A 25,191-nucleotide genomic window follows, 5' to 3' on the forward strand; every position below is an offset into this window, starting at 1 on the left:
TGCACCAGCACTGCAAGAATATCTGCTCCGCTGCTTCTTCTCTTGTGTTTGAACTCCATTGTACTCCTGTTGTTCTTTTATGCTGCATATAGTTTTAAATCAAACTCCAGACCCCCAAGCTCTCTGTACAGTCTCCAGTGTTGCTGTAACACAAACAGAAACTGGTCAACCATTTCGATTTGTTCTTGTGTTAGCCGTATAATGGGAAGTGCTTCCAAACACACACTGCCTTCCCCCTCCAAATCAGTCTTACAATCGATACTGTCCTACTTTCAATTAAAATACCACCACAACAGATACATCTATATGGTGCTTAGAATCTCACAACAAAAAACCCATTACTTTGAATACAAAAGCTGGCCAAAATGATTGAATTCCTGAGGCAGCAGAAACGATACTGGTGATTTTATTCAGCACGTGTCCAATACGATTTTCCATTCGGAATCCACATTTTTTTAATGCTTTTCTAGACCATTCTTAACATTACCTTCAGCTTTTATGGAGTCCCTTAGAAAGTTGTTTTTTTCAATTTGTTTACCAGAAAACTTAAATTTTAATGATTAAATAATAGGACATTTATATACATCAGTGGGTTTTCTCAGATACTGGGCTCTAAGTACATACAATGTCTATTGAGAAAAAATAAAAAAGAAAAATTCCAGTCATGCAAATCATCTTACAAACCATGTTCCATTTGACTCGAAAATTTTTACTCTGTTACTGGCATATCATTTCAAAATTAAACAGATAAAATTTTAAGGTTGTTTTGTCCATTTCCACTCATTTGTTTTGCTGCTTTGAAGAGCTGACAGGCCACATGCTACTGCAGAAGGTACTGCCAGGGTAATAATTTTTCTGCTACCACCGACCAACGCCTCTGAGCCCTGGTGTGGACGTGTTTTAAAAAACCACCTAACCTTCAGCTAACTGCACTGGTTTATTTCTGAACAGCACATCACAATATCAGCACAGAGAGCACATTGTAACCGGTTGGGTGATTCCACTTAATAATTTTTCAACACTAGGACCTCTCAGCATTTTAATTCTGGTTTCGTTTATGAATTAAAGGTCATATATAGAGCACAAATGAGGTCTAAATTTAGTCACAGCAGACCACAGTTCCACATAAAGACAAATCTTCAAGTTATGTTGACCTGCTAGGAGACAAAGATAAACAGCACAGCAAACATGTACCTGCAATGCACTGCTTCCCTATTAAATATTAACTGTTTCATTTACATTTAAATGAACTGAGCAGTAATGGATAGACTTTCCAGTACTGCTGTTTGGTGCTGCTGTCATGGAAAGAAGCTGAAGACAATGTGGGCTGTATGGGGGCAAATGACGCAATCTCAGCATCCGCTCAAGTGACTTCAATGATGACCATTCTCCAGTCTTGAAATATAATCCTACACAGCATTTTTTTTTCTCTCCCTCTGTAAACACATCTGTTCATAAATAACTTAGATGTCTGCTTGACATTCATGGTATGTAACTGAAGCTGAAGTAGAAAAGGATGGGCGGTGTACAGCACTGAGGAGATGTCACAGTACTTTTGTTCAGCATTTTTGTCAAGTGCAGGTTGCTAACATCAGCCATCAGAGACGGGTGGGGTGACCCACCCATATTTTTCATGGGTCTTCACCAAACTCTTAAATGTTGCTTCAGCTTCCTTTCGACTGAACGACTTTTTTGATTTGCCAGCTTTTCTGCAGATACGGCCCTGCGCCAAACACAAAAAGAAAACCTTCATTAAAGACGTGAACACGCATCTGGAAACCACAGCTTAACTTTTCAACTCATTAGGACGAGAGGCATCACTTACGGGTTCCAGCAAGCATAGTTCCTAAACATAAATGCATTATCAGAGATGATTTAAAATGATGTTCAGTGAACGGGTAAAAAAGAGGGGGGAAAAAATAAAAAAGAAAAGAAAGAAAGAAGGCATCTGCGGGGCTGTTCCTTCCCGGCGAGCCCCTGCGCTGGCACGCTGCCCTGCTTGCAGCAACCCGTGGCTGCTGCCGCGGCCGTGCCTCGGGGCTCGCCTCCCTCTCGGCTGCTCCCAGACACCCCCGGCATTCCATGCTCGGCGTGAGACCCTTCCTGCCCACCCCTCCCGGCAGACAGCGACCGCCCGGGCACGGCTGCACTCAGGGCTGCCTGTGCCGCACCCCCCGCAGGGACACCAAGATCACATCCATCCCGGGGACACACTCCATCCCATGGGACACACTCCATTCCGGGGACACACTCCATCCCATGGGACACACTCCATCCCGCGGGACACACTCCATCCCATGGGACACACTCCATTCCGGGGACACACTTCATCCCATGGGACACACTCCATTCCGGGGACACACTTCATCCCATGGGACACACTCCATCCCATGGGACACACACTCCATCCCATGGGACACACACTCCATCCCGCGGGACACACACTCCATCCCTCTTCCTGCCACCTACCTACCCGTGAGAAACGAACAGCTCTGCCCTGTCTAAATGGAGGGCCTTAAACCACCTTGCTTCCATCTTAAATCTAAACTTATAATTTGTTTATTACCCTTCACGCCAAGTTTGGTAATGAAAGAAAATACATCCATTTGCATATACTGCATTTTTATTACCCTGCTATAATTATATTACCTCTAACTGCACAGCTGTATGAAAATTCAAATCTTTGTTTAGCAGTAGAGACTTTTATTGAGTTATCAATATCTTACCTAATTTTTCACACTGGTCTGTGTCAATTACCAACCAACAGAGATAAAAGAAAGAATTATTGCTGCAGATTATTACCACTCTACAACAATGAATACCTTTAAAAAAATAATCAAAATACCTTTAAAGTATTTATGCCTACTGGATTTGTTACAAAATAGAAGTTTATTAAAGTCACTAGTCTAGTAATTTTAGTAATTGTTTGATAGATTGCACTGAAAGCCTTTTTAACAATAAATTGTATTTGACGAGCGGATACCATATTACAGTGTTACAATTATTAAGAACCAAGTTAGTATGTTATCATTTTTTCTGTTCAACTTAGTATGTTCTCATTTTTTCCTGTTTTTAGCTCAAAAATAATCTTTTGCTTCCCTGATTTTATTGTCAATTTGGAATTTAAACCAAAAATTGGCATTGCATGCAACAAATACTGAGAAAATAGTCAGGTATATTGAGGGAAGAAAAGAGAGGAAATGGGAAAAAAGAAAACAAAATCTGTCCTCGGGGTAGCAAATTTGCTTTTACAGACTAAAATGAGTAAGATTAGTCTGCAGCATGGACAAACAATTTCTTTCTAGAAAGCTGTCACAATATTGCAGAGGCTCTTTTGTGTTCAGCACTGCTCCTGTTACAGCAAAACTATGGACACATAAAAGAAAAAGCTGTTTCCTACTCCTGTTTTAGCAAATAATTTTTCAGTGCAGTTTGAGCGGTCTCTCAGAGAACACCTTAACCAAAGATTACGAACACCCTCCAATTCACACCTCCCTTTACTCACAGTCAATTTGTACCCGTTTGTTTTTCCCCAGAACATCTGTTTTACCTGTCAATGCTTTTCCTCACCTTTCTCCCTGGCTGCCATTTACAGACTAGAAATCTATCTCCTCTTTAAACCCCCTTCATAGACCAAACAGCAAGACACCTTCTACATCTCCACACAAATTCAGCAATTAATATGTCCCAAATAAGGATGATCTGAATGGTTCTCAATTGAGTCCTGATCATAAATTTTCTTAGAAAATGCTCATTTTTAGTTATGATAGATGGAATAATTAAATAAAGCTGGGTAATATAGTTTTAAAATCCTATTCAATAATTATAATACATAATTATATCCTATATAATTATCAATCACAATTATTCTGCAGGAGTATTTTTGTTGTTACAAAACATTGTGAAATTTCTTCCTAATCTGAGGTTTTGTTGGAAGTACATGCAGAGAGACAGGAAAAGAAAAAACAAAATGCAACAGAAGATTAAATCAGCACAGAAAATGCTGTCCTCAAAATCTCACCAAAGAAATACTTTTGAAAGTAAATATAAACTTACTCTGCTGCTTAATTTCTGGATTAGATCCATTTGTCATCTCTTGTGTTTTGCATATTATTTTTTATCCTTTAAGGCTTTGATAGCTTTCTGAATTATATGCATAGCACTAGGACAGTACGATTCACATCTCACCCAGCTTTTACAAAGTATTTATAGTAAGCTGCACCTAGAAGTAGGACCTTTGCATTGTGAACAGCTCATATTTGGTGTTGATTATGTACAGCTTTCAAAGCAGGAATGTAAGAATTCTCTGGTGTTGTAATGATGTAGTAAGGATCATCACATCATGTAAAATGTTACTGGAGCCATATCAGATGAAAGGAGCATCATTTCATGAGATTATTCTGAAACCTTTCTGTTATTAATGCAAGGGATCATTAAATCCACTTCCACTCTGGTACCATATACAGGTTGTATGTGAACTGCACCATCAAAGGCCAGCTAATTCTACCCTGCTGCAGTCCATGTATTTCTATGCTTATACAGGAACTATGGGTGGCACGGTCAGTACTGTCTCTTATTAACCAATATCCTGTCAGATGTTTATAATCTGGATAAAATTTAACCTCCTAGACTGAAAGTTTCCCTATTTGCTGCCTCAAGTAAACCTGGGGTAAAAAGAAAGAAGGCTGGAATTTCAGCTGACCAACTTCAGATGTTTTCAAGCCTATATTTGGGTGGTATCTACCGTCTTACTTATTTTTAGATTTTTGCCATTCCCAAAAAATTCTTCCCAAATTTAAGTAAAAAATGTAATTTTGGACGCAGTTATAGAAGAAAGTGTCAAATGTTTTACCAGGTATCACTACCAGCCCTGACTACAGTTTATTTTCAGCCTGCTACTTAAACAAGCAGCTCTGGGCAGCCTGTGAGCTGCTGCATTCTGTAAACATGGCAGTGTTGGTAAATACAGTATGTAAATATGTGCTGTCCACAGCTCTGTCAGGCACAACTGCATTTCGACCAATCCCCAAACCACATGTGCCACTACTGCCAGGGTAAGGAATACAGATCATTTGCATGGCTGACTTTTGGATGTGTCCGGCACCACATCAAGGAAAGATATCAAACTGGTATCTGAACAAGATCAAAACATTCCACAAGAGGTTAAAAACAACAGCAAAACCCCAAGGAGCCTTTCATAAAGATATCACTGTCGACTTCAGCTCTGAGAAGTCGCACCAGGAGCTTATTTAAATACTTGCAATACTTTCAGACACTCGCGGAGCGCCTTTCATAAAGGGATAACTGAAAACCTAATTAAAGAGTTGGAGAGAACGTTTCAGATTTTGCCATCTGCTGTGACTTCATGTACTTATCAAGATATAATTTTAACAAGCTAGAAACATATGAAAGGTGAAAGCAATGCCACAGCACCCAACTGGTTTTCCTGCAGCCGTGCTGAGGCGCAGGGGACGTGTGCTGCGCTCAGCCTCCTCCCTCGCTCGTGCTCCTGCTGTGGCCAGCCTGCGTGGCACAGTGAGCAATTGCACGCCACTCAACCAGGCTTTGCCCAAACTAATGAGCCTGCACAAACAGCTGATGAGCATCCAGTCTATAACCCTGATAATGGCGGGCAGAAAGACCTCCTGGAACACGATCTGCTGTGGGCAGCCTTCTCAGGACCCCGGCCGTACCGAGGGACCAACCACTCCCTCCTGCCATGCTCAGCAGAAGAGCCAAGGTGAACCTCATGTATGATTTGTCCCCCTGTCCTGGTTTCAGTTGTAATAGAGTTCATTTTCTTTCTAGTAGAAGTGGTGGTTTGGATTCAGCATGAGAATGATGTTGATAACACGCTGATGTTTTAGCTGATGCTGCGCAATGCTCACACTAAGCCAAGGATTTTTCACAGTGCCTTGTGCTCTACCAGTGAGCAGGCACACAAGAAGCCAAGGGGGAACATGGCCAGAACAGTGAGCTGAACTGGCCAAAGGGATGTTCCACATCACAGAACATCATGCCCAGTATATTAACTGGGGAGAGTTGGCTGGGAGGGGCCAATCACTCCTTGGGGATGGGGCTGGGCATCTGTCAGTGGGTGGTGAGTAATGGTATTGTGCATCATCACTAGGTTTTCTTGTGGGTTTTTTTTGTCTCTCTGTCTTTAATTACAATATTTTGTTATTATTATTAGTATTATATTTTACTTAGTTTCAATTACCAAACTCCTTATCTCACCCACAAGTTTTTACTCTTTTTTTGGAATCTCCTCCCCAGCCAGGGGATGAGGTGAGGGAGTGACTGTGTAGCATTTGGTTGGCATCTGAGGTTAAAACATGACACATTCACATCTACAGACCTCTGTGGGCAAATCTGGCAGCTTCTCTACTTCCAAGTGATGCCACAGTAGTCTCTGTGAACACATCTCCCCTTCATAATGCTCTGTGACACCGAAGCATATCCTGAAAAACATCCAACTCAGGAACTATTAGCTCTTTAAAATCTGTCAGTACCACTGTCAGCAATGTGCCATGTCAATTCTTCCCCAGCATCACCAGATCACAAAGTAGTCCAAAGACAGAGTTACATCCTGTACAGAAGCCAAATATGAAGCCTGAAACTCTCGAGCCCACTATGACCATATATTTACCCACAGCTGGCTTATGGTATCATGAAAAGCAGTCTTGCCATTTCTTCTGGTCCTTGCAGAGTCAGGACAGCCTCAAGAGGATTTCTCTGGACAAACAGAGTTCCCTCTCTTGTCAAATAAATGATAGTAGCTCCCAGATCCCAACCCAATGATTTTAGGTCAGAACCAGGTATGCTTCCATCTGTGTCCTGTTAGCACTCCCTAGAAGGACGGGACTATGTAACAGAGGTCAGCCTTCCACAGGATCATGCAATCACCAAAAGCACTGTCTGGAAGGGAGCTGTGGTGGTCTCCAAGTCCAGCTTAGACAGTTGGAGCTGAACTGCCAACACAGGCCAGTTGTGGCACTGCACAGCCAGGTCCTGAACCCTTCAAGGTTGTGCTCAGGGAACTCCCTGCTTTATTAGGTTCCAAATTTTCAGAGATTCAGTGTACACAGCCATGAGCCTTTAAAGGGATGATGTTATTGTGAAACAATGTAAGCTCCAGTGTTGTGGATCTCTGAGGTGTCACAGCAAACCTTCAGTCACATCCAGGTGTTTTACCTGGACCAGCTATCAAAAAGCTGTGTAAATTTCCAGTAGTGCACAGCTAAGAGACTCAGAAGCAGGCAAACCTTCACGTTGCTAGCACAGCTCTTAACACAATCTCCTCAGCCCTGTGTACTTTCATTAGTCCTGGCAATGCAAATAACTCCAGGTTGGTCTCCCAAGGGCAAATCACACAAGCCTTCTGCATGTGGGGCTAACCTTGGCCCATCATGTAAGCCAGCATAAGGACACATGGATGGCTGCAGTTCCCTTTTCTGCCTCCATCTCTTAACAGATCTCTACAGCAGGTTCTGCTGACCCAACCCTAGGTAAATGTCAAGAGATGAAAAACAAGCAGAGAGAGAGAGAGGCACAAAAAGACTGCAGAGAGTCACTATGCCAGATATGGCATCTATGGCGATCCCTCCATGGACAGGAAGATGAACCACAACGATATGCCCATTTTCCAAGGTGCCAGGTTTCTCCATGTATGACACAAAATCCATGGACTTCCTAAATATTGAAGCATGCTAAAAGTTTCTGGTACTTAATATATTCCATTATGTGCCAGTGACTAATGGCTTTGGGCCCCAACTATTCTATGCAAACACACTCAAACATTTTCTGATAAGGAACAGAGGCACTCAGCACTCAAGCCTGAACCAGCCTTATTCTAGAATATTTAAACAAGCTTTCAGAGGAAAATATTTCCACTGGCTTTAGAGACACATTCAAAAGCAGAGCGATGCTGAAGTGAGTACTGTCATGCTCTCAGTGCAGTGATTGCAATGTGTCACAACATCGCTCTTAGAGTGCAATATACACAGTCTCTCCCCCCAATTACATGGTTTATAATTTTTTTCCTTCATGTACTGATGAGGCACAGTTAATCATGTCTCAAAAACTGCACACAATTTATATTGCACTGTATATGATTATTAGCTATAGCTAAAGTAAAGCGGTACAGAAAGTGATACAGACAAATACTCATAATGCTTCAGCACAAGTGAATTAAAACAAGGAGGTTTTCCTGCAAATGTGTAATTTCCAAAGCAGTACTTCCATGCATTTTTGGTCTCCTTTTTAAGAATAATCCATAAGAGAAGTAAAAACATAGCAAGTTCTGGCTTTAAAGCATCCTATAAATTGTGCCTTCTGGGAGCATAACTGTTCTTTGTCCAGGAAAAAGAAATCTGAGTTGCAGCTGAGTAATTATTCATGCTCATTTGTCTGTGCCAGTAGCCTAGTGCCAGTAGCTCTTAATCGATACAAACACTTACAGCCCCAATCTCTGTCTGACAGCTACAGAGCACTGCGCTGCTCGCCTCTCCCTAAGTCAGCACCGAGCTGGCAGCTTGATTTCAGCACAGATAAGGGTGTAGAAACTCCCTCCCTGCATTTTATGGGTGGGACAAACTCCGTGCTGGCAAAAGAATAAGAAAATTTGTGTGGCTGGCTACATTATTGGTGACTCAAGCACCTCCAGGGCTGAAGGTATGACAACATGGTGGGCTTCTGTCAAAAGAGGCAGTCCCTGTTCCCTGCCACCAGAAGGGCACTTGCTAGTCTAGGTGACAGAGGGATGTTTTCTCTGCTACGTATTCTCAGTCTTTTGCTGAGCCCACTGGACTACCTGTATGTGGAACCAGGCACTGGTAGAGTTCCTGAAGGCCAGTCCAGGTGAGAAGGCTGGGAACATGACCGCAACTCTGCATAAGCCCACAGGTCCTCCACATCAGGAACCTGAAGCTACCCCAGTCAGACATAGTCATGAGTGTGAACCAACCAAAGCAAAGCCAACCCAACCATCCTTTGTGACAGGCTTTAAAGACAAAGACACCACAACAATGCCTATCTTCACCTTCCCCTAAGTTTTACAATGTTAAAACAAAAACAAAAAAAACAAGAGCAAAACCGTAGTAAAAAGCAGGTTGCCTCTGGGAACATATAATTGAGCTAAACCCAAATTTAGTAAGATGAAAGTCACAAGTGGATGTGCTTTTCTACTGCTATTTATATGAATGTGCCAATCTCTTGACTGCAGTATGTTTCATACTGATGCACATGGACATCTACTCAGAGAGGCCTCTGAGTGCTTCAAGCACATATCCTCAAACGACCTGTGGGTCATTTATAAGTTTGCCTGTACTTTACATGTGGGAAAGAGGAATATAGTGAAGTTATACGACTGCACCTGAAGTCAGTGGCAAAACCTGGAAGGTAAACTCAGATCACTTTTTCTCAGGCTAAGTGCTCCAACCTCCTCCCACAAATAATTATAGAACACTTCAATGCCAGGTATATTTTAATGGAGATAATACTATCAAATTCACAGAAAATTTAATATTTTTAGAAATTATTAGAAAATTTGAAAAACTAATAACATCAATTTCTTCTGTTTAATGATGCTTTGTTTTTTTCATGGACACGTATTATGGAAATGAGTCCTTCTTACTGCAGCTGGGGGCTTGTTACCCTTTGTAGCACAAGCCTAGAAACAGGAGAAATACTAAGTCATTCCACAGCTCATAAAGCCTGACTATGACAAGCATCTGAGCTCCGGGCCATTTCATAATACAGGCTTATGTCTTCCTTCCTTGGGTTTATTTTCACTCATCTTTCAATGCAGGTTTGTGATTATAGCTGACTTGTAACTCTATCAAGGAGTCACTGCAGAAGTTCCATGGCTTTTGGAGAGCCTGTGCAGCAAAGGATTAAATCAATGGGAATCATTGATTTTAACTAAGCAAACGCACAAGATCGTGAAGCAGATAAAAAGACATTTTCCAAGGACAGACTCTGCACGTGCACAATGCACGCACGGATCTGCCACGTGGGGTTGAGGACGGACATGCCTGATGTATCCTTCCTCAGTGTTACTTTGAATAGGAATAGTGTGAATCAGACTGGGACCTTTATCCTGTTTCAGAAGAGGAATCACCTGAACATCTGAAGTGTGGTGCCCACTTACCTGTTCTGTGCACACCGGCAAGGACTACAAATTCACTTTCATCAAAGCACACCTACGCTTCTCCCTAGCGCAGGCACTTTCCCCAGTGCAGCGCTCATTTCACTGCGAGCCAGGTTAGGTAACAGTATCACATCCTCCCTGTAAAGCTTGTCCTGAGACTTCCAGGACCTACTCAGTTACTGATGTTTCCAGATGGAGTTAATGGCCAACACGGTGTAATGCTCAGCAGCCTCCAGAAATGACTTGTGGAGTACAACACAGACCAGACCCTGCACTTTCAAAAAATACAATGATATCCATGAGAAACCTGCTATTCCATTTACAAGTGCAACAACTGGATCCTGTGTACCTTACAATTAAGACACATTTTGAGCCATTCAACCAGCGTAACTACCACAGCATCTGAGGTTCTCCCTGTTTAATGCAGAGGAATTGCACCCAGCAATCCTCCCACCGCCCATCTCCCTTTGCACTGAATGCCAGCATTACCTTTTTTGGCATTCACAGGGGAAAACTGGAAACTGCATGTGAAGGACTGAATACGTCAAGGAAAAGAAGAGCCCTTCACTGACTCTCTCACCAGCCCCAAGGAGCTGAGACTGGAAAAAGAAACGCAGTAAATATTATGTTACTTAACCACCGTCCCACTTTGTGAGAGCAGATGCCCACAGGGGGACATGCCACGGATCATGCCTGGCAATCAGACTCCCAGCATATAAGGAGCTGAATTACTGTGGAGTTACAAATCTTCAATCTGGAAGTATCCGGTCATGCATGGAAATCCCTGGGCATTGTGTGGATGCTAGGAAAGCTGCATATTTTCAAGGCTAGCGTGTAAAAGGAAGAGTAAATCTTCCTCACAATAGAAAGTGGGTTATTTAGGTTACTCCTTCAGGACATCAACCTTCATGACTAGGCTTTCTGCACTCGAAAAAATACAATTTTCAGTGAAGTATCTGACAAAGCACCCCAATGGTACACGGTTCTCTCTGCCTGAACACTCACACTGAAGAAAATGAGCACTTCTTATATAATTCAGGGAAGAAGAATCTTGCTCTTTTCAGCAAATTCAATTTTCTCACAAAATCCAAAGCCACAATTCTTTCAAATTTTTATTTAGGAGATCAGCTAAGTAATGCCAAGAAGAATAAAAGCGTGTTTTAAAATTAGTAATTTGGCTTAATTTAGGGATTTCGTTCATTTGATAACTATTTTAACAGTAATAGGGATAGTTGAAAGTATTTTAAAATTTTCATTTTTATGCTTTGAAGGAGAAAAATGGAGATTATGTTCCCTCTGCTTTTTAAAAGAATTAAACCAACCTCCTATTTCAATGAGTTGGAATCCCTGTGTCTTCATTCCTCTCAGCAGAATATATTTGCATAATAATAGTGGATGGTCAGAACACCAATATATCAGAGTACACATGAACAATTATTTTTTCCAGCCCATTTATCAGGCCCAGCATCTCAATACATATGCTCCTACTTAAACTTCAGCTTCTAATCCTACGTTTCTCAAATGAAATGAAGGAGACATCTTAGAAGGTAAGTAGATCTGATTTTCCTCTGTAGACAAACAATATTCTGTTATCTCTTTGGCCCAGCATTTATACCTTTTTATGGTAGACAAGTCCCCTAACACAGTCTTGGTCTCCTCTGTCATCCTTGTATATGAGTCGATGTTTTTCACCCCTGGACCTAAAGCAACATTTCCCCTCTTGAGGATACCCATAATCACTTGCTCAGGCAACTAATCATAAGCAAAAAGTAAAACAATTTAATTTTTTAAGGGCCTAATAGGATACAATGGCTCCAAATAATTCAGAGACCACTGTGCTCTCTGTACATTTCTGCAGCCTTTGAGATTAGCTGATTTATTCATGGCTACACTCCTCAAACCCAGCATCTGGAGTATGAAAACCCATGGATCTGCAATTAATTTCTGCTATACATATTTGAAAGACCTGGAGTCTGCTGACCTCCTGGACACTGTGCAAGTCCCATCTGCTATCTGCTCGCTCACACTTTTGTTTGAAAGGATGAAGAGGGAGTAATTTAGACTATGATTAACAGCTACCTTCTGTAGCTGTTTGTCATAAAACAAGCCCATTTCTGCTGTTTCAACCTGGTAAAACTCAGCTGAGATATTTGAATCTTTAAAATGGAAAGATAAATCCGTTCAATAGTCATACGAGGCACACAGCACTTGAAGTAAATGAACAGGGCCCCACTGAGGTATTTCTAATGCTGCAATGTGAGGGATCAAAGACATCACCAACTTTTATTTGAATTCAGGAACTTTTCTGATACAAAATTAAAGCTTAACTATAAACTATCTTTTGATTTTTATCTAAATTATTATATAAAAGCCCACAACAGCAACAATACTCAGAATTAGGGATACCCTGTTCCTATTGTAATATGTCCTGGCAAAATTTATATGTTTCTTCCATTCCCTGCAAGAATCCTGGAAATTTTTTTTATGTTCCTCCTATTCACTGGAAGAACAAGGGAGTACTTCCCTCAAACGAAGACCTTTTTCATGACAATCTGCAGAGCTCACAGTTACCTGACAGCTGCCTTTGTCTGGCAGTCTCCACGGACAGAACAAGGGACTTGCAAAAAAGAGGACAAGGCATCTACTGGTCAGCCTTGTAAACTACTGCAAGTTTACATCTGAAGTCCCCAAGGGATCAGGTGCAGCTCTGTTTGTTGCTCTCAAAAAAAGAAAAAAAACAAAAGCCTTGATGCATTACTTGGACACTGGTATATACAGCTTTGTTCTCTTTTAAGCATCCACCAAACCATTCTGTCCAGTGAGAAACAACATATCTATTAGAAGACACAAAACCCTCTCTTACTTTTGGTCAAAGTCGGCTCCTTTTCCTTTGGGACCATATCATCTACCATGCTTTCAAAGGAGAGAGATGACTCCTCCCCAAAACATGGGCATTGGTCTCATCTGTGTGCATTGTCACCCAAGGAGAGCATGATGAACCTCCTGCTGTGACCCAGTACCATTCCTCCTTCCTTCCTTCCATTATTGATATTATTGTGACAATGACATCATTATCTGGAAGTGGAGAGCAACTGACCAATTGTTAAACCTCTCTCTGAAATGACCAATAAATCATTCTAAAGGGCTAAGAAGGAGTAACACTCCATGGCCTACCTCCAAGGCCTGGACAGGCACAGAGAGGCAGGCAAGGGAAGCTCTGCCTAGACAGACAGGTCGAACAGTTGCCTCCAGGACGATAAACAACTGGTATTTAAATTATTTCATTAGCATCACCCCACCTCCCTGGCTGGCACCCCAGCTCCAAAGCAGCTCACAGCGACTGTTTCGCTGGTTCAGCAGGGCCAAGCTCTTGCCTGTGATGACAGGAGCCAGCGAGCAGCTGACTGTGCAGGAAGCAAGTACAAAGTCATCCCTTTAAAAGCAAGGCTACAGTTGAGTTAAGGACAACACCAAGTTTTTTAAAATAGGATCCTGGATCCCAGACAGATAAACAGTCTTTGGCCTTTGATGTACTGAGAATTCCCCTCAAGATACTGACTAGAGCTGTGTGAATAATTGATTTTCTCAGCTGAATAGCTGGAGCAACCAACCAAACAAACCCCAACTTGTTTGTTAATTAACATTTTTTCCTTGAAAACTGAGGGGGAAAAAAAAGTTAAATTTGGGGCTGTTGAATTGTTATATTCAAACAAAAGTCACCTCTCTTTCACTTTGAACATTTTTATTTACAGACAAAAAAGTCAAAAAATACAATGCTAGATTCATGGTGGCATCCCAAAAGGTAGGGCATCTCTCAAGCAAGGTCACCTGAGACATATGGTTCCTGCTTGGTGAAATCTAGAGAAATAGCCACCCTGCTTTAAAATCCAGGCCTTGGGAGATATGCTCAGGTCTGGGAACGTGGACACAGGTTTCACCACTTATAAGTGCAATGCTGAAAAGCAACCGAAAAGTGCTTAATTTCTCTGTTACACATTTAAGTTTCTATACAGACACAACTGCTGAGTGACATCCCGTGAGATGTCAGAATGAATTATCGCAATTTCTCTTCTACTCTGCGAAAAAGTCTGTGAAATCCATGAAAAAACTTTTGAGTTTGTCAAGAATCTTAACTGTCTGAAAATGTAGTTTCAATGTTACTTTTATCTGCTTTTGGATTGCTCTGTCAAAAACCAGAAGGTCATACATGCTCACAGCCACTACTAGCTCTACCAAGAGACCAAGAAATGCTGTTTCTCTTTGAAGAACCAGCAGAGAATGACAGTGCCACAGCTGGCTCAGCAAAATGGGACTGACGAGAAATGTCCAACAAAATGAGCCACCTTGGTTGGATCCCCTGGACTGCCCCAAGGAGGAAGGTGTGCCAGCAGAACACTCAGCCCTGCCCACTCACACTGGCACCCGTGCCAGCCAGGCGCACTCTTAGATGCGTCACAGGCTGGAGCATTCATGGTGATTTCATGCTAAATCACTGATGGGAACCAGTGACATTTCTCTGGAAGGTCCCTTTGACTCACTGGTGGCAGCAGTGCCCCATCTTCACCCTCAGCCCAATGGCTGCTGCCATTTGCTCAGGCAAGTTCATTCTGAGGCAATGGAGAACAGCCCTCACCCTTCCAGCCTTGCTGATGAACTGCATCTTGAATATTTCATGCTACTGCAGGTTGCAGGCAGCTTACAGAAATTACACAATTAACCTGGTGACAGCCACAGCTATTTGTTTGGGACGGCTCCTTGCAGACACCAAGACTGCCCGCGGCACGGCAGGAGTCACCCAAACCCAGCCACACGGTGCTGGGGAATGCAGCACCTCAGCTCTCGACCCTCTGTCAGCTCCACCTTTATTTTTAAAAACTAACCAGTCTAAAGTGGATCACCTGTAAAATGAAACAGGGATAGGGGAGCGCCAGCCGTATTTTGAGCCCTATTATGCAATGGAGTGGGGATTACATAACGAGGGGAGTGCAATTACAGAAACGTGGCTCCCATGACACAGAGCCCAGCTACGGTGACAGGCTGGCAAACCCATCACAGGCAACATCTCTATAACCCAGAAAATAAATGTATTGACTGTACTGCCTAATAACCTTTCCACTTGAATTGAACAATCTGAGAGGTTGACACGTGCCATGTTATATCAATTTAACTACTAAGTTACTGTCAGCAGTTTATTTCTGCCTTTTTTTTTAAATTCTCTTTCTGTCATAATTGACTTTGCAAACTTCTGGAAGAATGTTATTGAAACTCTTGCTTTTTAAATGTGTTTATTAATGATGCACACATAAACATTCCCTGGTAGTCAAAAATTACTACTGCTTTCTGGAAATCTCCTAAGTGGTTTAGGGAAGAAAATTGTCAGATTATATATCTGAGAATTTATTACTAATAAAACAATAGAGTGCTTCTCTCCACTGAGCCATTTTATGAACCCAGTAAATATTCACTGAACCCCTTTAACATTCAACACCTCAGGAAGAGGTTGAATTGTTACAAAATGAGAGAATTTAGCATTGTCCTTCTAAATTATTGTGACAAATAACAAGAACTATGACCTCTCTAAAAAGTGACAGGTTAACAAACAGTGTAATGCAGTAAGAGCAGCTACAGAATTTCAACGTACCTCAGCCTGTGTGTTAATTAAAACTTTTTTTTTTCTTCTTGGTAGACTTTTTTTTATATCCCAAGGTGACCTAGGAAACTTGACCTCTTGAAATGAAGTGCAGAGAAAAATACTATCTGATTTTAAAAAAAGGAGCAGTAGGCCCAAATCAAATAGGTTAAAGGGAGGACATGCCACTTACAAAAGAGCCTGTTAAAAAATCAAAATTCATTTCAGTCTTAAGAAGAAACAAACCTTTACTTCTGCTCAGGCAAGCAATTCCACAGAAGCAACAGGAGTAACCTCTTTTTAAGCAAATAAAAAGTATGTTATTATTTATTCTTTCCCCACCTCCTTGCCGAGACATAAATTTAAGTTACTTAGTATAATTTACTGACAGACACGGAGCTGTGCATGTCCTCCGAGTTCAAGGGCATTCACGAACAGGAAAACCACCCTGTCACAGCCATGTGTGCACTGCCCACTATAATACAAAGGGTAATATAAGGCATAAAGAACTACTGCCTACCAGCAATATTCGCCCATTTATTAAAAACGGCTTATGAAATATTTCTCTTCTACGGGTATTCTGCAGGAGAAAAAGGGGGGAAAAAGCAGCATAAAATGCAGCGATTCAGGTCAGACGAGATCCTCTGCCGGGAGAACCGATCACCTCCTTTGAAGGGGAGAGCTGGCAGGAACCGTCTGGCTGCTGCAGCTGCAGCACCTAGCCCAAATTACTTGTTCCTTTCGGGCCGGACGATTTGTACAAACCTGTACAAGTTTGCCAGCAGCTCGGGCACGACTCCCGGCGTGACCACGCGGCACACTCAGCGCAGTGTGCCAAGCCCCAGGGCCGGGGTGGCCCCTCGTCCCCGGAGGGAAGCTGTGCGGGACAGCACAGACAAAGACCCGGGGGCAGCAGCTCCAGCGTCGCGCCCTCCGCCAGCGGCAGCACTGCACGCAAGGGACCAGCGAGCATGGCCGACTACTTGGTGAAGGGCAGGAGGCACCAATGCCAAACCCCACTGGAGCCCGGAGAGCCCCCTTTTGCTGTGAGGTGCCCATCAGGGGTAACGAGCACGGTATCTTGGTGTGCCACCGGCGGCAGAGCCAAGCACAGGGACAAAAGCCGGGCGGGAGGACACGACAGATGCATGTGCTCCTCGTCCCTCAAAGCTGCCCCGCACCTCTGCCGCACCTGCCGGAGAAGGGACCCCGGAGCCAAACACGTGTGTCCCTGCCTTCGCCCCACCGGTGACACCAGGTACTCGGGGAGGAGCGGGCCCGGTGGCGGACAGCCGCGGGCTGTCCTTTGGGGCTGTCCTTTGGCCACCTTTGGGGTTCCCACCCGAACCCCGCTCAGCCCCGCACCCCGAGCGATGGAGGCGTGTGCTCCTCGCCCAGCAGGGAGCCCTACCTGCCCCTTGACCAGGCTGGCGGCGAACTGCCTCATGACGGCCTCCACGGTGTAGGCGCTGGACCAGCCGCGGGGGGTGAGCAGCTCCATGCAGATGGCCCCGCCATCCAGGACGTAGCCGTTCTCCAGGCGGGGGCTAAGGACCCTCATGAAGGGCGGCGAGAAGGGGAAGTTGTCGGGGAAGGTGAGGTTGAGCAGGATGTACTCCGTGTTGGTCTCCTTCATGTCCTGCCACAGCACCGAGTCCTTGTCCACCTGGTGCAGCTTCACATTCCAGTCGAAGAGGCTCTCGTCCACCAGCTCCACCGAGATGAAGCGGTCGCTGAGCCGCGCGATGTCCTGCAGCTCCTTCATCAGCCGCCGGGTCCGCACCTGCGTGCAGTGCTGCTGCCGGCCCGCGGGCACCAGCGCCGCCGGCCCCGACCCGCAGCCGGGGCCGGAGCCGGGGCCGGGCCGCTGCGCCGCCTCTTTGCCGGCGCCGGGCTCCCTGCCCGGCTCCCGGGGCTTCTCCCGGCCGACTCCCGAGCGCGCCTGCTGCGGGGGCTGCTTGGCCGGCTCCGGCGCCTTCTTGTTCTTGTGGCCCCCGGGGCTGCCCTCGCTGCTGCTGCTGCTGCAGCCGCCCCCGGGGGGGCCCTGCGGCTGCGGCTTGTTGCTGCTGTTCTTCTGGTTGCCTCTGCCGCGGAGCGAGGAGCCCTGCTGGCTGCTGCTGCGGTGGTGGTGGTGCTTGGGGTCCTCCGTGTCCCGGCTGTGCAGCCGAATCAGCCCGATTTTCCGCAGCAGAGTGGCCATGTTGTGCGCGGCTCTGCGATCCCTGCCGCCTCTGAGCACCGGTGGGGCTCTAGTGTGGTTGTTATCAATTTAAAGCCCGGCTCGGCGGGTGTGCTGTTGGCGGGCGGGCGGCGAAGCGCCTCTCCGCCGGTCCGGGGCGCGGAGAGGCGGCGGTGCCGCCGCGGTGCCGGAGGATGTGCGGCCGCCGCTCAAACACCTCTCCTGCCTAGAGCTGCGGCGGGGAGCATTGCCGCAGCGGGGCTGCTCCCGCGGACATCACGGCCCCGCCGCCGTGGCCATGATCCCGTGAAAAGGAAGGAGGAGGAGGGTGGTGGTGGGGGGGAAAGGTAGGAAGGAAAAAAAAAAATCCCCCAGCCTCCCGCACGGGAGAGCCCCCTCCCTCCCCCCGCACAGCGGCGGCGAAACCGCCTGCGCTGCAGATGGCTTCCCCGGCACCTTCGGATCGCGCTCGGCCGAGCCAATCCCCGGCGGCTCCCAGCGGGCCGGGCCCCGCGCCGCTCCGGGCGCCTCCCCCAGAGGCGGGCGGGGGAGTCGGAGCCCGCCCGCGCAAGCCCCCGCCGTGCCCGCGCCGGCCCGCGGCGCGCTCGGCCCTTTGTTCGGGAGAGGGGCCGCCCGCCCGGGCAGCGCCGCCACGGCCCCGCCGCGCCCCCCGCGCGCCTGGCGGCACTGCCGCTGCGGGCTCAGCGGGCCGGCGGGCAGCGCGGGGACCGTCCCGCTCCGCCCCGCCCTGCGCTGCGGCAGCGGCCCCGCCGGCCGGGCGGGCCGGGGGCGGTGACGGCGGGGAGGGGCGCCGGGACAGACCCGCGGGTGCGGGGGCAGGTGTTGCACACTTACGTGTGTGTGTGCGCGAGTGTCGGCGCCCACAGGGCCAGGAAACGACACCGCGGCAGCTCCGCGCACGTGTGTGCGCACGGACAGAGCCCGCAGCTACCGCAGGGACACAACAGCTCTGTGGTCATGTGTAAGGACACATGCTTGGACTATGGCATATAAGTGCATGTGCGTATATAGTTACACCTACCTGCCTAAACACGTATAATCACATACGTAATGTCTATAAAAACCGATATATAAACATGGTTAAAAACACTTGTAAGTGCATAACGTATACATGTGTGTGCATATGTGTGTGTGTGTGTGTTTGTGTGTGCGTGCACGCACATTTTGGTATTTGTTGTGTTGGGAATGGTGGGACAATCTTGCTTCCTTCAGTACAGCAGATATACATATCCCATCCCTCCCCTCCAGACCAAGTAGGTCTGTCCTCCTGGGAGTCTGTGTAACACAGGAAGGAGCAGCTGATTCCCAAAATCTCCGTTCCCATCATCTTCTTTACCTTCAGACACTGGAAAAGCAAAAAAATTACAAGAAATGCTTTGAATTGAGGAATAGTGAAGGCAGGGCCCAAAGTGTGATTACATCAGTTGTGCAGAGGATGTAAAGCAATAAGCAGTGTGTGCACATAGCAGCATTATATTCCATAAGGCATTTCCCAGTGGAGGATCTGGAGGTGGATCTCCTCTTGCTCCCTGAAGACTCTGTAGAGCAATGTCAGGAGATACTGGCAGAGTTGACCTGTGTGTGATAGCCACTGCTTCTCCATCAGTCTGCTTTGAACAGAGAGAAGATGAAGGGCTGTGAGCAAGCTGTCAGTGATGTGCTAGGAGGCCCAGGTGCCACAACACTGTCCTTGTTTGCTCCTGCCCTCTGTCCTGTTGACCTTGCCAATCTAACAGTGCGATAACCCTCTGAGTTGCTCTGATCTTTTCCTTTGTGCAGATACCTAGCTGGGTCTGTTGCAGGAGAGGTGTTTGCTAAATCCCCTACCCCTGAGATCTGTATTGGAAGTACTGTTGACAGAGTGTTTCCCTGGAGGTCAGACATCCTGGCGAAAGTGAAGTGGATGGAAGCTGAAGTGTCAAAGATTGATCTGTTCATCCCATATTCATCTCCTACCTCCTACATTTGCCTGAGCAGTTGAAGAACCTTCAGTTTATAGGTCATAGGAAGCTGTATCCAAGCCTTCCCTTAGTAGCCTTCTGGTGTGGCAGAAATGCCACTCCCCTGAACTATTGATGACCCATCTATGGAGCTGGAAAATTTCTGAAATGCAGACAAACTGCACCCAGACATCTCGTGGTGTGTGACGATTCCAGGAAACAAAGTAATCTGTGCTTCATCAGGAAAATGACTCCAGCAGGACTTGCAAGGGGGAGAAGCTAAGGAAGACATGGAAAATTCTTATTAGCATATGGAGCAGGGTACTGAGAAACCTGATGGGACAGCTTGGAAGACTGTTCCTGCTCTGGTGCCAAAACTGGCAGTCACAGAATCCTCACCTGCAGCTTCAATCCCCACAGGCAGTCAGGTGGAACAAGGTGCTCAGTGGTCACCTCTGGATGAATACCTAGGGCCAGGAAGGGTGATGCGGCACAGACACGGAACTGAAGCACACTGCCAACCAGCAACGTGAGCCTTTGTGCTGGCTACATTAATGTTTTACTGAAAAGTAACTGAAAGGTCTCTGCATGGTGTTCCAGGTGGCAGCAGGAGCTGTGATCATTAATTTAACATTAAGGAAGTTATTTACCTGTCTTACATAACTGAGATATCTACTTATTGGTGAAGCCAAAAGAAAAGAGCAAGGTCTCTGCAAAGGTGTGCCAGAGGCAAGCATCCGCTCTGTGGCCTTCCACCACTGCTCTCTGAAATGGTAGAAGATTAATGAAGAAGTGATGAGCAAGTTTCAGCAATGAGGAAGGTGTAATAGGTGTGCCTGGACAAACAGGGTTCTGCTGCCACAGGGAGCTGCTCTGGTAGTGCTGAAAGTAGTGAAATTCATCACAGTCTGTGCCCATACTGTCTGCAGGGCCAAAAAGCTGAAGTGATGGAGCGAACTCTTCTTTTTTATACCCAGGCTTCCTCAGCAAGCAAGTTATTTGGTTAGTCCAGTATGGACTCTGGATGCCTTAAAGTCAAGTCTGTTGTAATAAATCAGCCAAGACTCCATTTTCGTCATGCAGGAAATGGCCGAATCCTTATTATATGGGTCATATTTTTTAAGATTATCAGAAGGCTCTGTGTCAGATCTAATTGGTTAACAATACATCCACATTGGTTGGAACATGACATTTTGCACTTCTATAGTTTACATACTTTTTCTACTGATTCTCCTGGGACAGATCTTATTGTTTTGCACTTGTTTTTCACTGAAGGAATAGATTGTTGTGTTAATGAATTCTCATTCCAAGATTGGTTTTGCATGGCAACTTGCAAAGTACTTAGCTCCATTTAGAAGAAGGGGCAAGCCAGTTATTAATTTAGCAGAGCAGGCCTGATTTTATGAGGCCTTTCTTTTATAATTTCTCTACCTGTCTGTGACAAAGTCTTGAGGGAAAACAGGTGGTAAAACATCTTGCAGGGGAGACTTCCCCTGTATCTAGACTGTCCTTATCCACATATTCCCTGAATGACAAAAAAAAAAGAACAAATTTGGTCCATGATCTCTCTTTACACATTCCTAATAAATTTCTGTTCCTTAGTATCTTAAATAGTAAAAACATATCTATTAACTTTGTTCATTATTATACCTTCTCACCAGTTTGCCAAGTGCAAGAGTCAAACAGAACTCATATGCTATCTCCCAGACAAGGCTCTACTGTCCTTGTCTTGGAGCAGGACTGGTTGATCCACTCACAGTGCATAAAGACATCCTAGATTGATGCAATGACTTTCAAATCAGAGAGGCATGTGGGTATGCAAAACAGACTGACCTCTGGGAGATATTTCTCCTATATATTCAGCTGGAGAGCTGCTTTCAGGCTTAGCCATTTATTAGTGGCACAGGACAGCATTCAAAGCTCAGGTCTGGCAGCAGCCCTCAGCTCCATGCAGAGCAGGGTGCAGCTGATAAAGGGCATCTCAGATTCTTCTTGTGGTGGAGAAGCATCTGCCGCTAGCTGGAGAGCTGGAGATTGAACTCCCATTCCAGTATCAGTTAGATATTGGGGCTGGCAGGAAGGTTTTGTTTGTTTGTTTGGGTTTGTTGGTTTTTTGTTTTTGTTTTCTAGTAGGATAATATTGGCCAGTGGTTTTCTTGTTTTTGCTGAGTTTGCAAAAAACGAGTTACCTGTGGTTCAGCAAAAAGTTCATATGTGTATTGTTTACTTCAATTTAAATGCAGCAGAATTTTAATGCCAAGTGATAGAAAATGTTAAATTGAACAAGTGCACAGAAGCATTTCTAGAATGATTAGGGGAACAAAAGTCCTATCTTTGTAGGAAAATTAAAAGACTTTTTTTCTTGTTTAGTATAGCTCAGCAAAGATGAATAGGGCTGTGATAACACTTAATAAATATATTTGAGAAGTAAATGTCAGAGTGGGATATTGACTTCATCACATGATCAAATGGCAGTACAGTGAGTAATCCTGAATACATCTGCACTGGAAATCTAAAGGCTTCCAGATATGATGAAGGAAGCATTTGAATACTCTCCTGAGCACTGGAAGGAGTAGCTTGCAGTCTTGTAGCAAGGAGCCTGAGAAGTTTATGGGCATAATTGTACAACACAATAGAATAGGAAAATGCCTGAAGAGAGAAAATTAAGCTTATATTATGAGTCCCTGGGCATCTGGTGTGTCAGTATCCCCAAGTGTGTGAGAAAATAGATTAGATCACTGTCAATTTGCATTATAATAATTCCATGCCTCAGGGCTTCCACTGGAGTTGGGAAAGATTTTATTTTATTCTTCCTGATGCATGATTTGTCCTCTACTGCTCTTTTTTTTGCCTTCCTCTGCAGGTCTGAAGATAAATTGTTATAGGTGGCATTAGAATCTTAGGGTTCATTTATCCTGCTGTTATACTCAGGATTAGGTCAGCCTCTAGGCCTGGAATTCTTTTGGAGGAGTTATTTACCTAGGTTGGCTTGGTAGGCTCCATTGATTTAATTTACAGCATGGGACACACTCGCCTTCCTAGAATAAAATGGACTTATATTTAGCTAATTGTTTGCCAACTTGCAAACACACACATTTTCAGCAGGCAAGCTATTTATTAATCTCTCCTTCTTTTGCCTGAGTTGTCCTGATGCTTACTAGTATCACACTGGGCACCTTTGACTGTTCATTTTCTGTTTGCCTTCTTTCATCCTCCAAAGTTACAACACCATTTATTTTTAGAAGGATATTCAGAAGAAAGGCATTTTCAGCAACAAACAGCAAGAATGAAGAAAGGCATAAAATTGTTCAGTCCTGAAATATTAAAACTTATAAAGGTATATGTGCGATTCCTATGTTCCTGTTAACATATTCTTTGAAATTACCTTCTCCTTGGTGTTGGAAGTCCATCTGGCAATGCTAATCTCTTTTACTGACTTAGGTAAACAACAGTCTTGAGGTGACCTCTACTCAACAGACAAGATAAGCCCAGCTAAATGCAAAGGATACCTGGGTAAATGAATAGCCATTGTATCACAGTGATAGGTTTTGAGAATGAGTGAGGTAAACAATATCCATGGAGAATATGGTTGGCTGTCTGATTTTTAAGTCTGCACAGCACTGGAAATGCTCAGAAGAAGCTTTTTATGTTCAGGGTGTTCATGTCCATGTATTGCTACTTACTGACTAAAATACATTTGCATCCTGCAGTTCTGAATCACAGAACTCTGTGTCAGAGGTGACCTTCTCACATACACACACAAGTATTTTTAAATTCTTGCACTCATACACAAATTCAAGATGTGGCCAGTACAGGGCAGAAGTCATTTACAAATTTCTCCCCAGATAAAGGTACAATTCATGCTTTACCTTGTTCCACTTTCAGCCACATCTGGCCACATTTTTGTCCTACGATGTCATTTTTGAAGTAAATCTGTAGCTGTTCAGCGACGAAGCTGCATTCCATGGAATGGTTGGAGGAGTGGCAACTATTTGATGGTCCCTCTACTTTGGATAGAAAAATTTTTGTTTGTGTGATTCTGTCAGTTATTACTAGAATTTTTAAAGGCTTGAGATCATGAACTGCTACATATAACCCAAGAGCCAGGGCCATGGGTGAGGCCTTGCAACAATCCTGCTTTTAACTGGGGGCAAGCAATATGAATCTGAGCCCTAGGTAGCCCCTTTTCTGTAGCGTATCCAGTTCATGGATGGCTCTTTACCCCAAGAAGAGTCTGAGGGGTCTCCTGCCTCAGATGCAGTCCATCCCTCATGAAGCTGAGGGCTGCTGCCAGACCTGTCTCACTTGTCAGTGCCCAGCAGCTGAGCCTGAAAGCAGCATGCCAGGTGTTCCAGTAGTCTGGTTCACAGCACCAAAAGGACGCACAAAATGTCTATTACCTGATCAGAGCACCAGATTAACCTCTGGATCAGCAAAAGCACTGTAGATCATCTAAGCAACAGATGGATGTTGGTGTAAACCACACAAAATTAACACAGAGACACCAACTTCAGTTAAACTTTAAAGGCAGAATTGCTGGAATTTAGTCTCAAAGACCTTATGGTGCCATGAAATAACTTTTGGATCCTGAAGTTTTCATATGGCATCACAGACCTTTTGCTCTCCTGAAGTGACAACACAATAAAGTTCCATAGTACAATGAGGGACCAATGATAAGGAGTTTTTACATAAATCCACAGAAGCAGACAAAGAAGGAAAAAAGAAGATAAAAAAAGAACGATGGGTTGGTAGAAGGGATTAAAAAGATGTGCTGCCAGAGTGATGCAGCTTTAAAAGAACAGGTTGATGTGACTGAAGATGGCACTCAGTGATGTATTTTGAGTAAAGATGGGGAAGTATTAGACCATTTGTATAAGATTATATAAGATCACATTTGGATCTCAGAACAACACACACTCCTCTTTGATGCCAGCTCAACAGTTTTTCTTTGACCCCAGTCAATCCTTTACCTTCATATTCCCTTAAATCTCACCATATTATCTGATTTTCCACTTTACAGCACGCAGCCATAAGAAAGGTCACTTGCAACGCATTTATGGGCAATGAACTTTTCCTCCTTTATCCTAAGACCTTAACATCAGCCTGGTCCTCACAACAGTGAGATATATGTTTTAGCTTCTTGTTTCTCAGTGCCACTTACAACACCCAAACTACTAAGCAAAAAATTCAAAAGGCATCAAAGGATTAGAAAAGCAAAGTTCTTTTAAAAATAGTTAGATTAGTTGCAAGGTTACTGATAATGGCTCAGTTT

At 44.6% G+C, this 25,191-nt stretch overlaps 1 protein-coding gene across 1 annotated transcript; it reads right to left on the reverse strand.

The window, feature by feature from the left end:
* Positions 1-390: 390 nt before the first annotated feature.
* UBE2QL1 (ubiquitin conjugating enzyme E2 Q family like 1) lies at positions 391-18,278 on the reverse strand. The gene is made up of 2 exons (XM_036399221.2): positions 17,191-18,278; positions 391-1,723 (listed from the first exon to the last, which is right to left on the reverse strand). Exons 1-2 carry the CDS (start codon positions 17,977-17,979, stop codon positions 1,592-1,594), a joined length of 921 nt encoding a protein of 306 aa, XP_036255114.1. The 5' UTR covers positions 17,980-18,278; the 3' UTR covers positions 391-1,591.
* Positions 18,279-25,191: the final 6,913 nt, after the last annotated feature.

Source organism: Molothrus ater, chromosome 1 (assembly GCF_012460135.2).
Source record: "Molothrus ater isolate BHLD 08-10-18 breed brown headed cowbird chromosome 1, BPBGC_Mater_1.1, whole genome shotgun sequence".
Lineage (NCBI taxonomy): Eukaryota > Metazoa > Chordata > Aves > Passeriformes > Icteridae > Molothrus > Molothrus ater.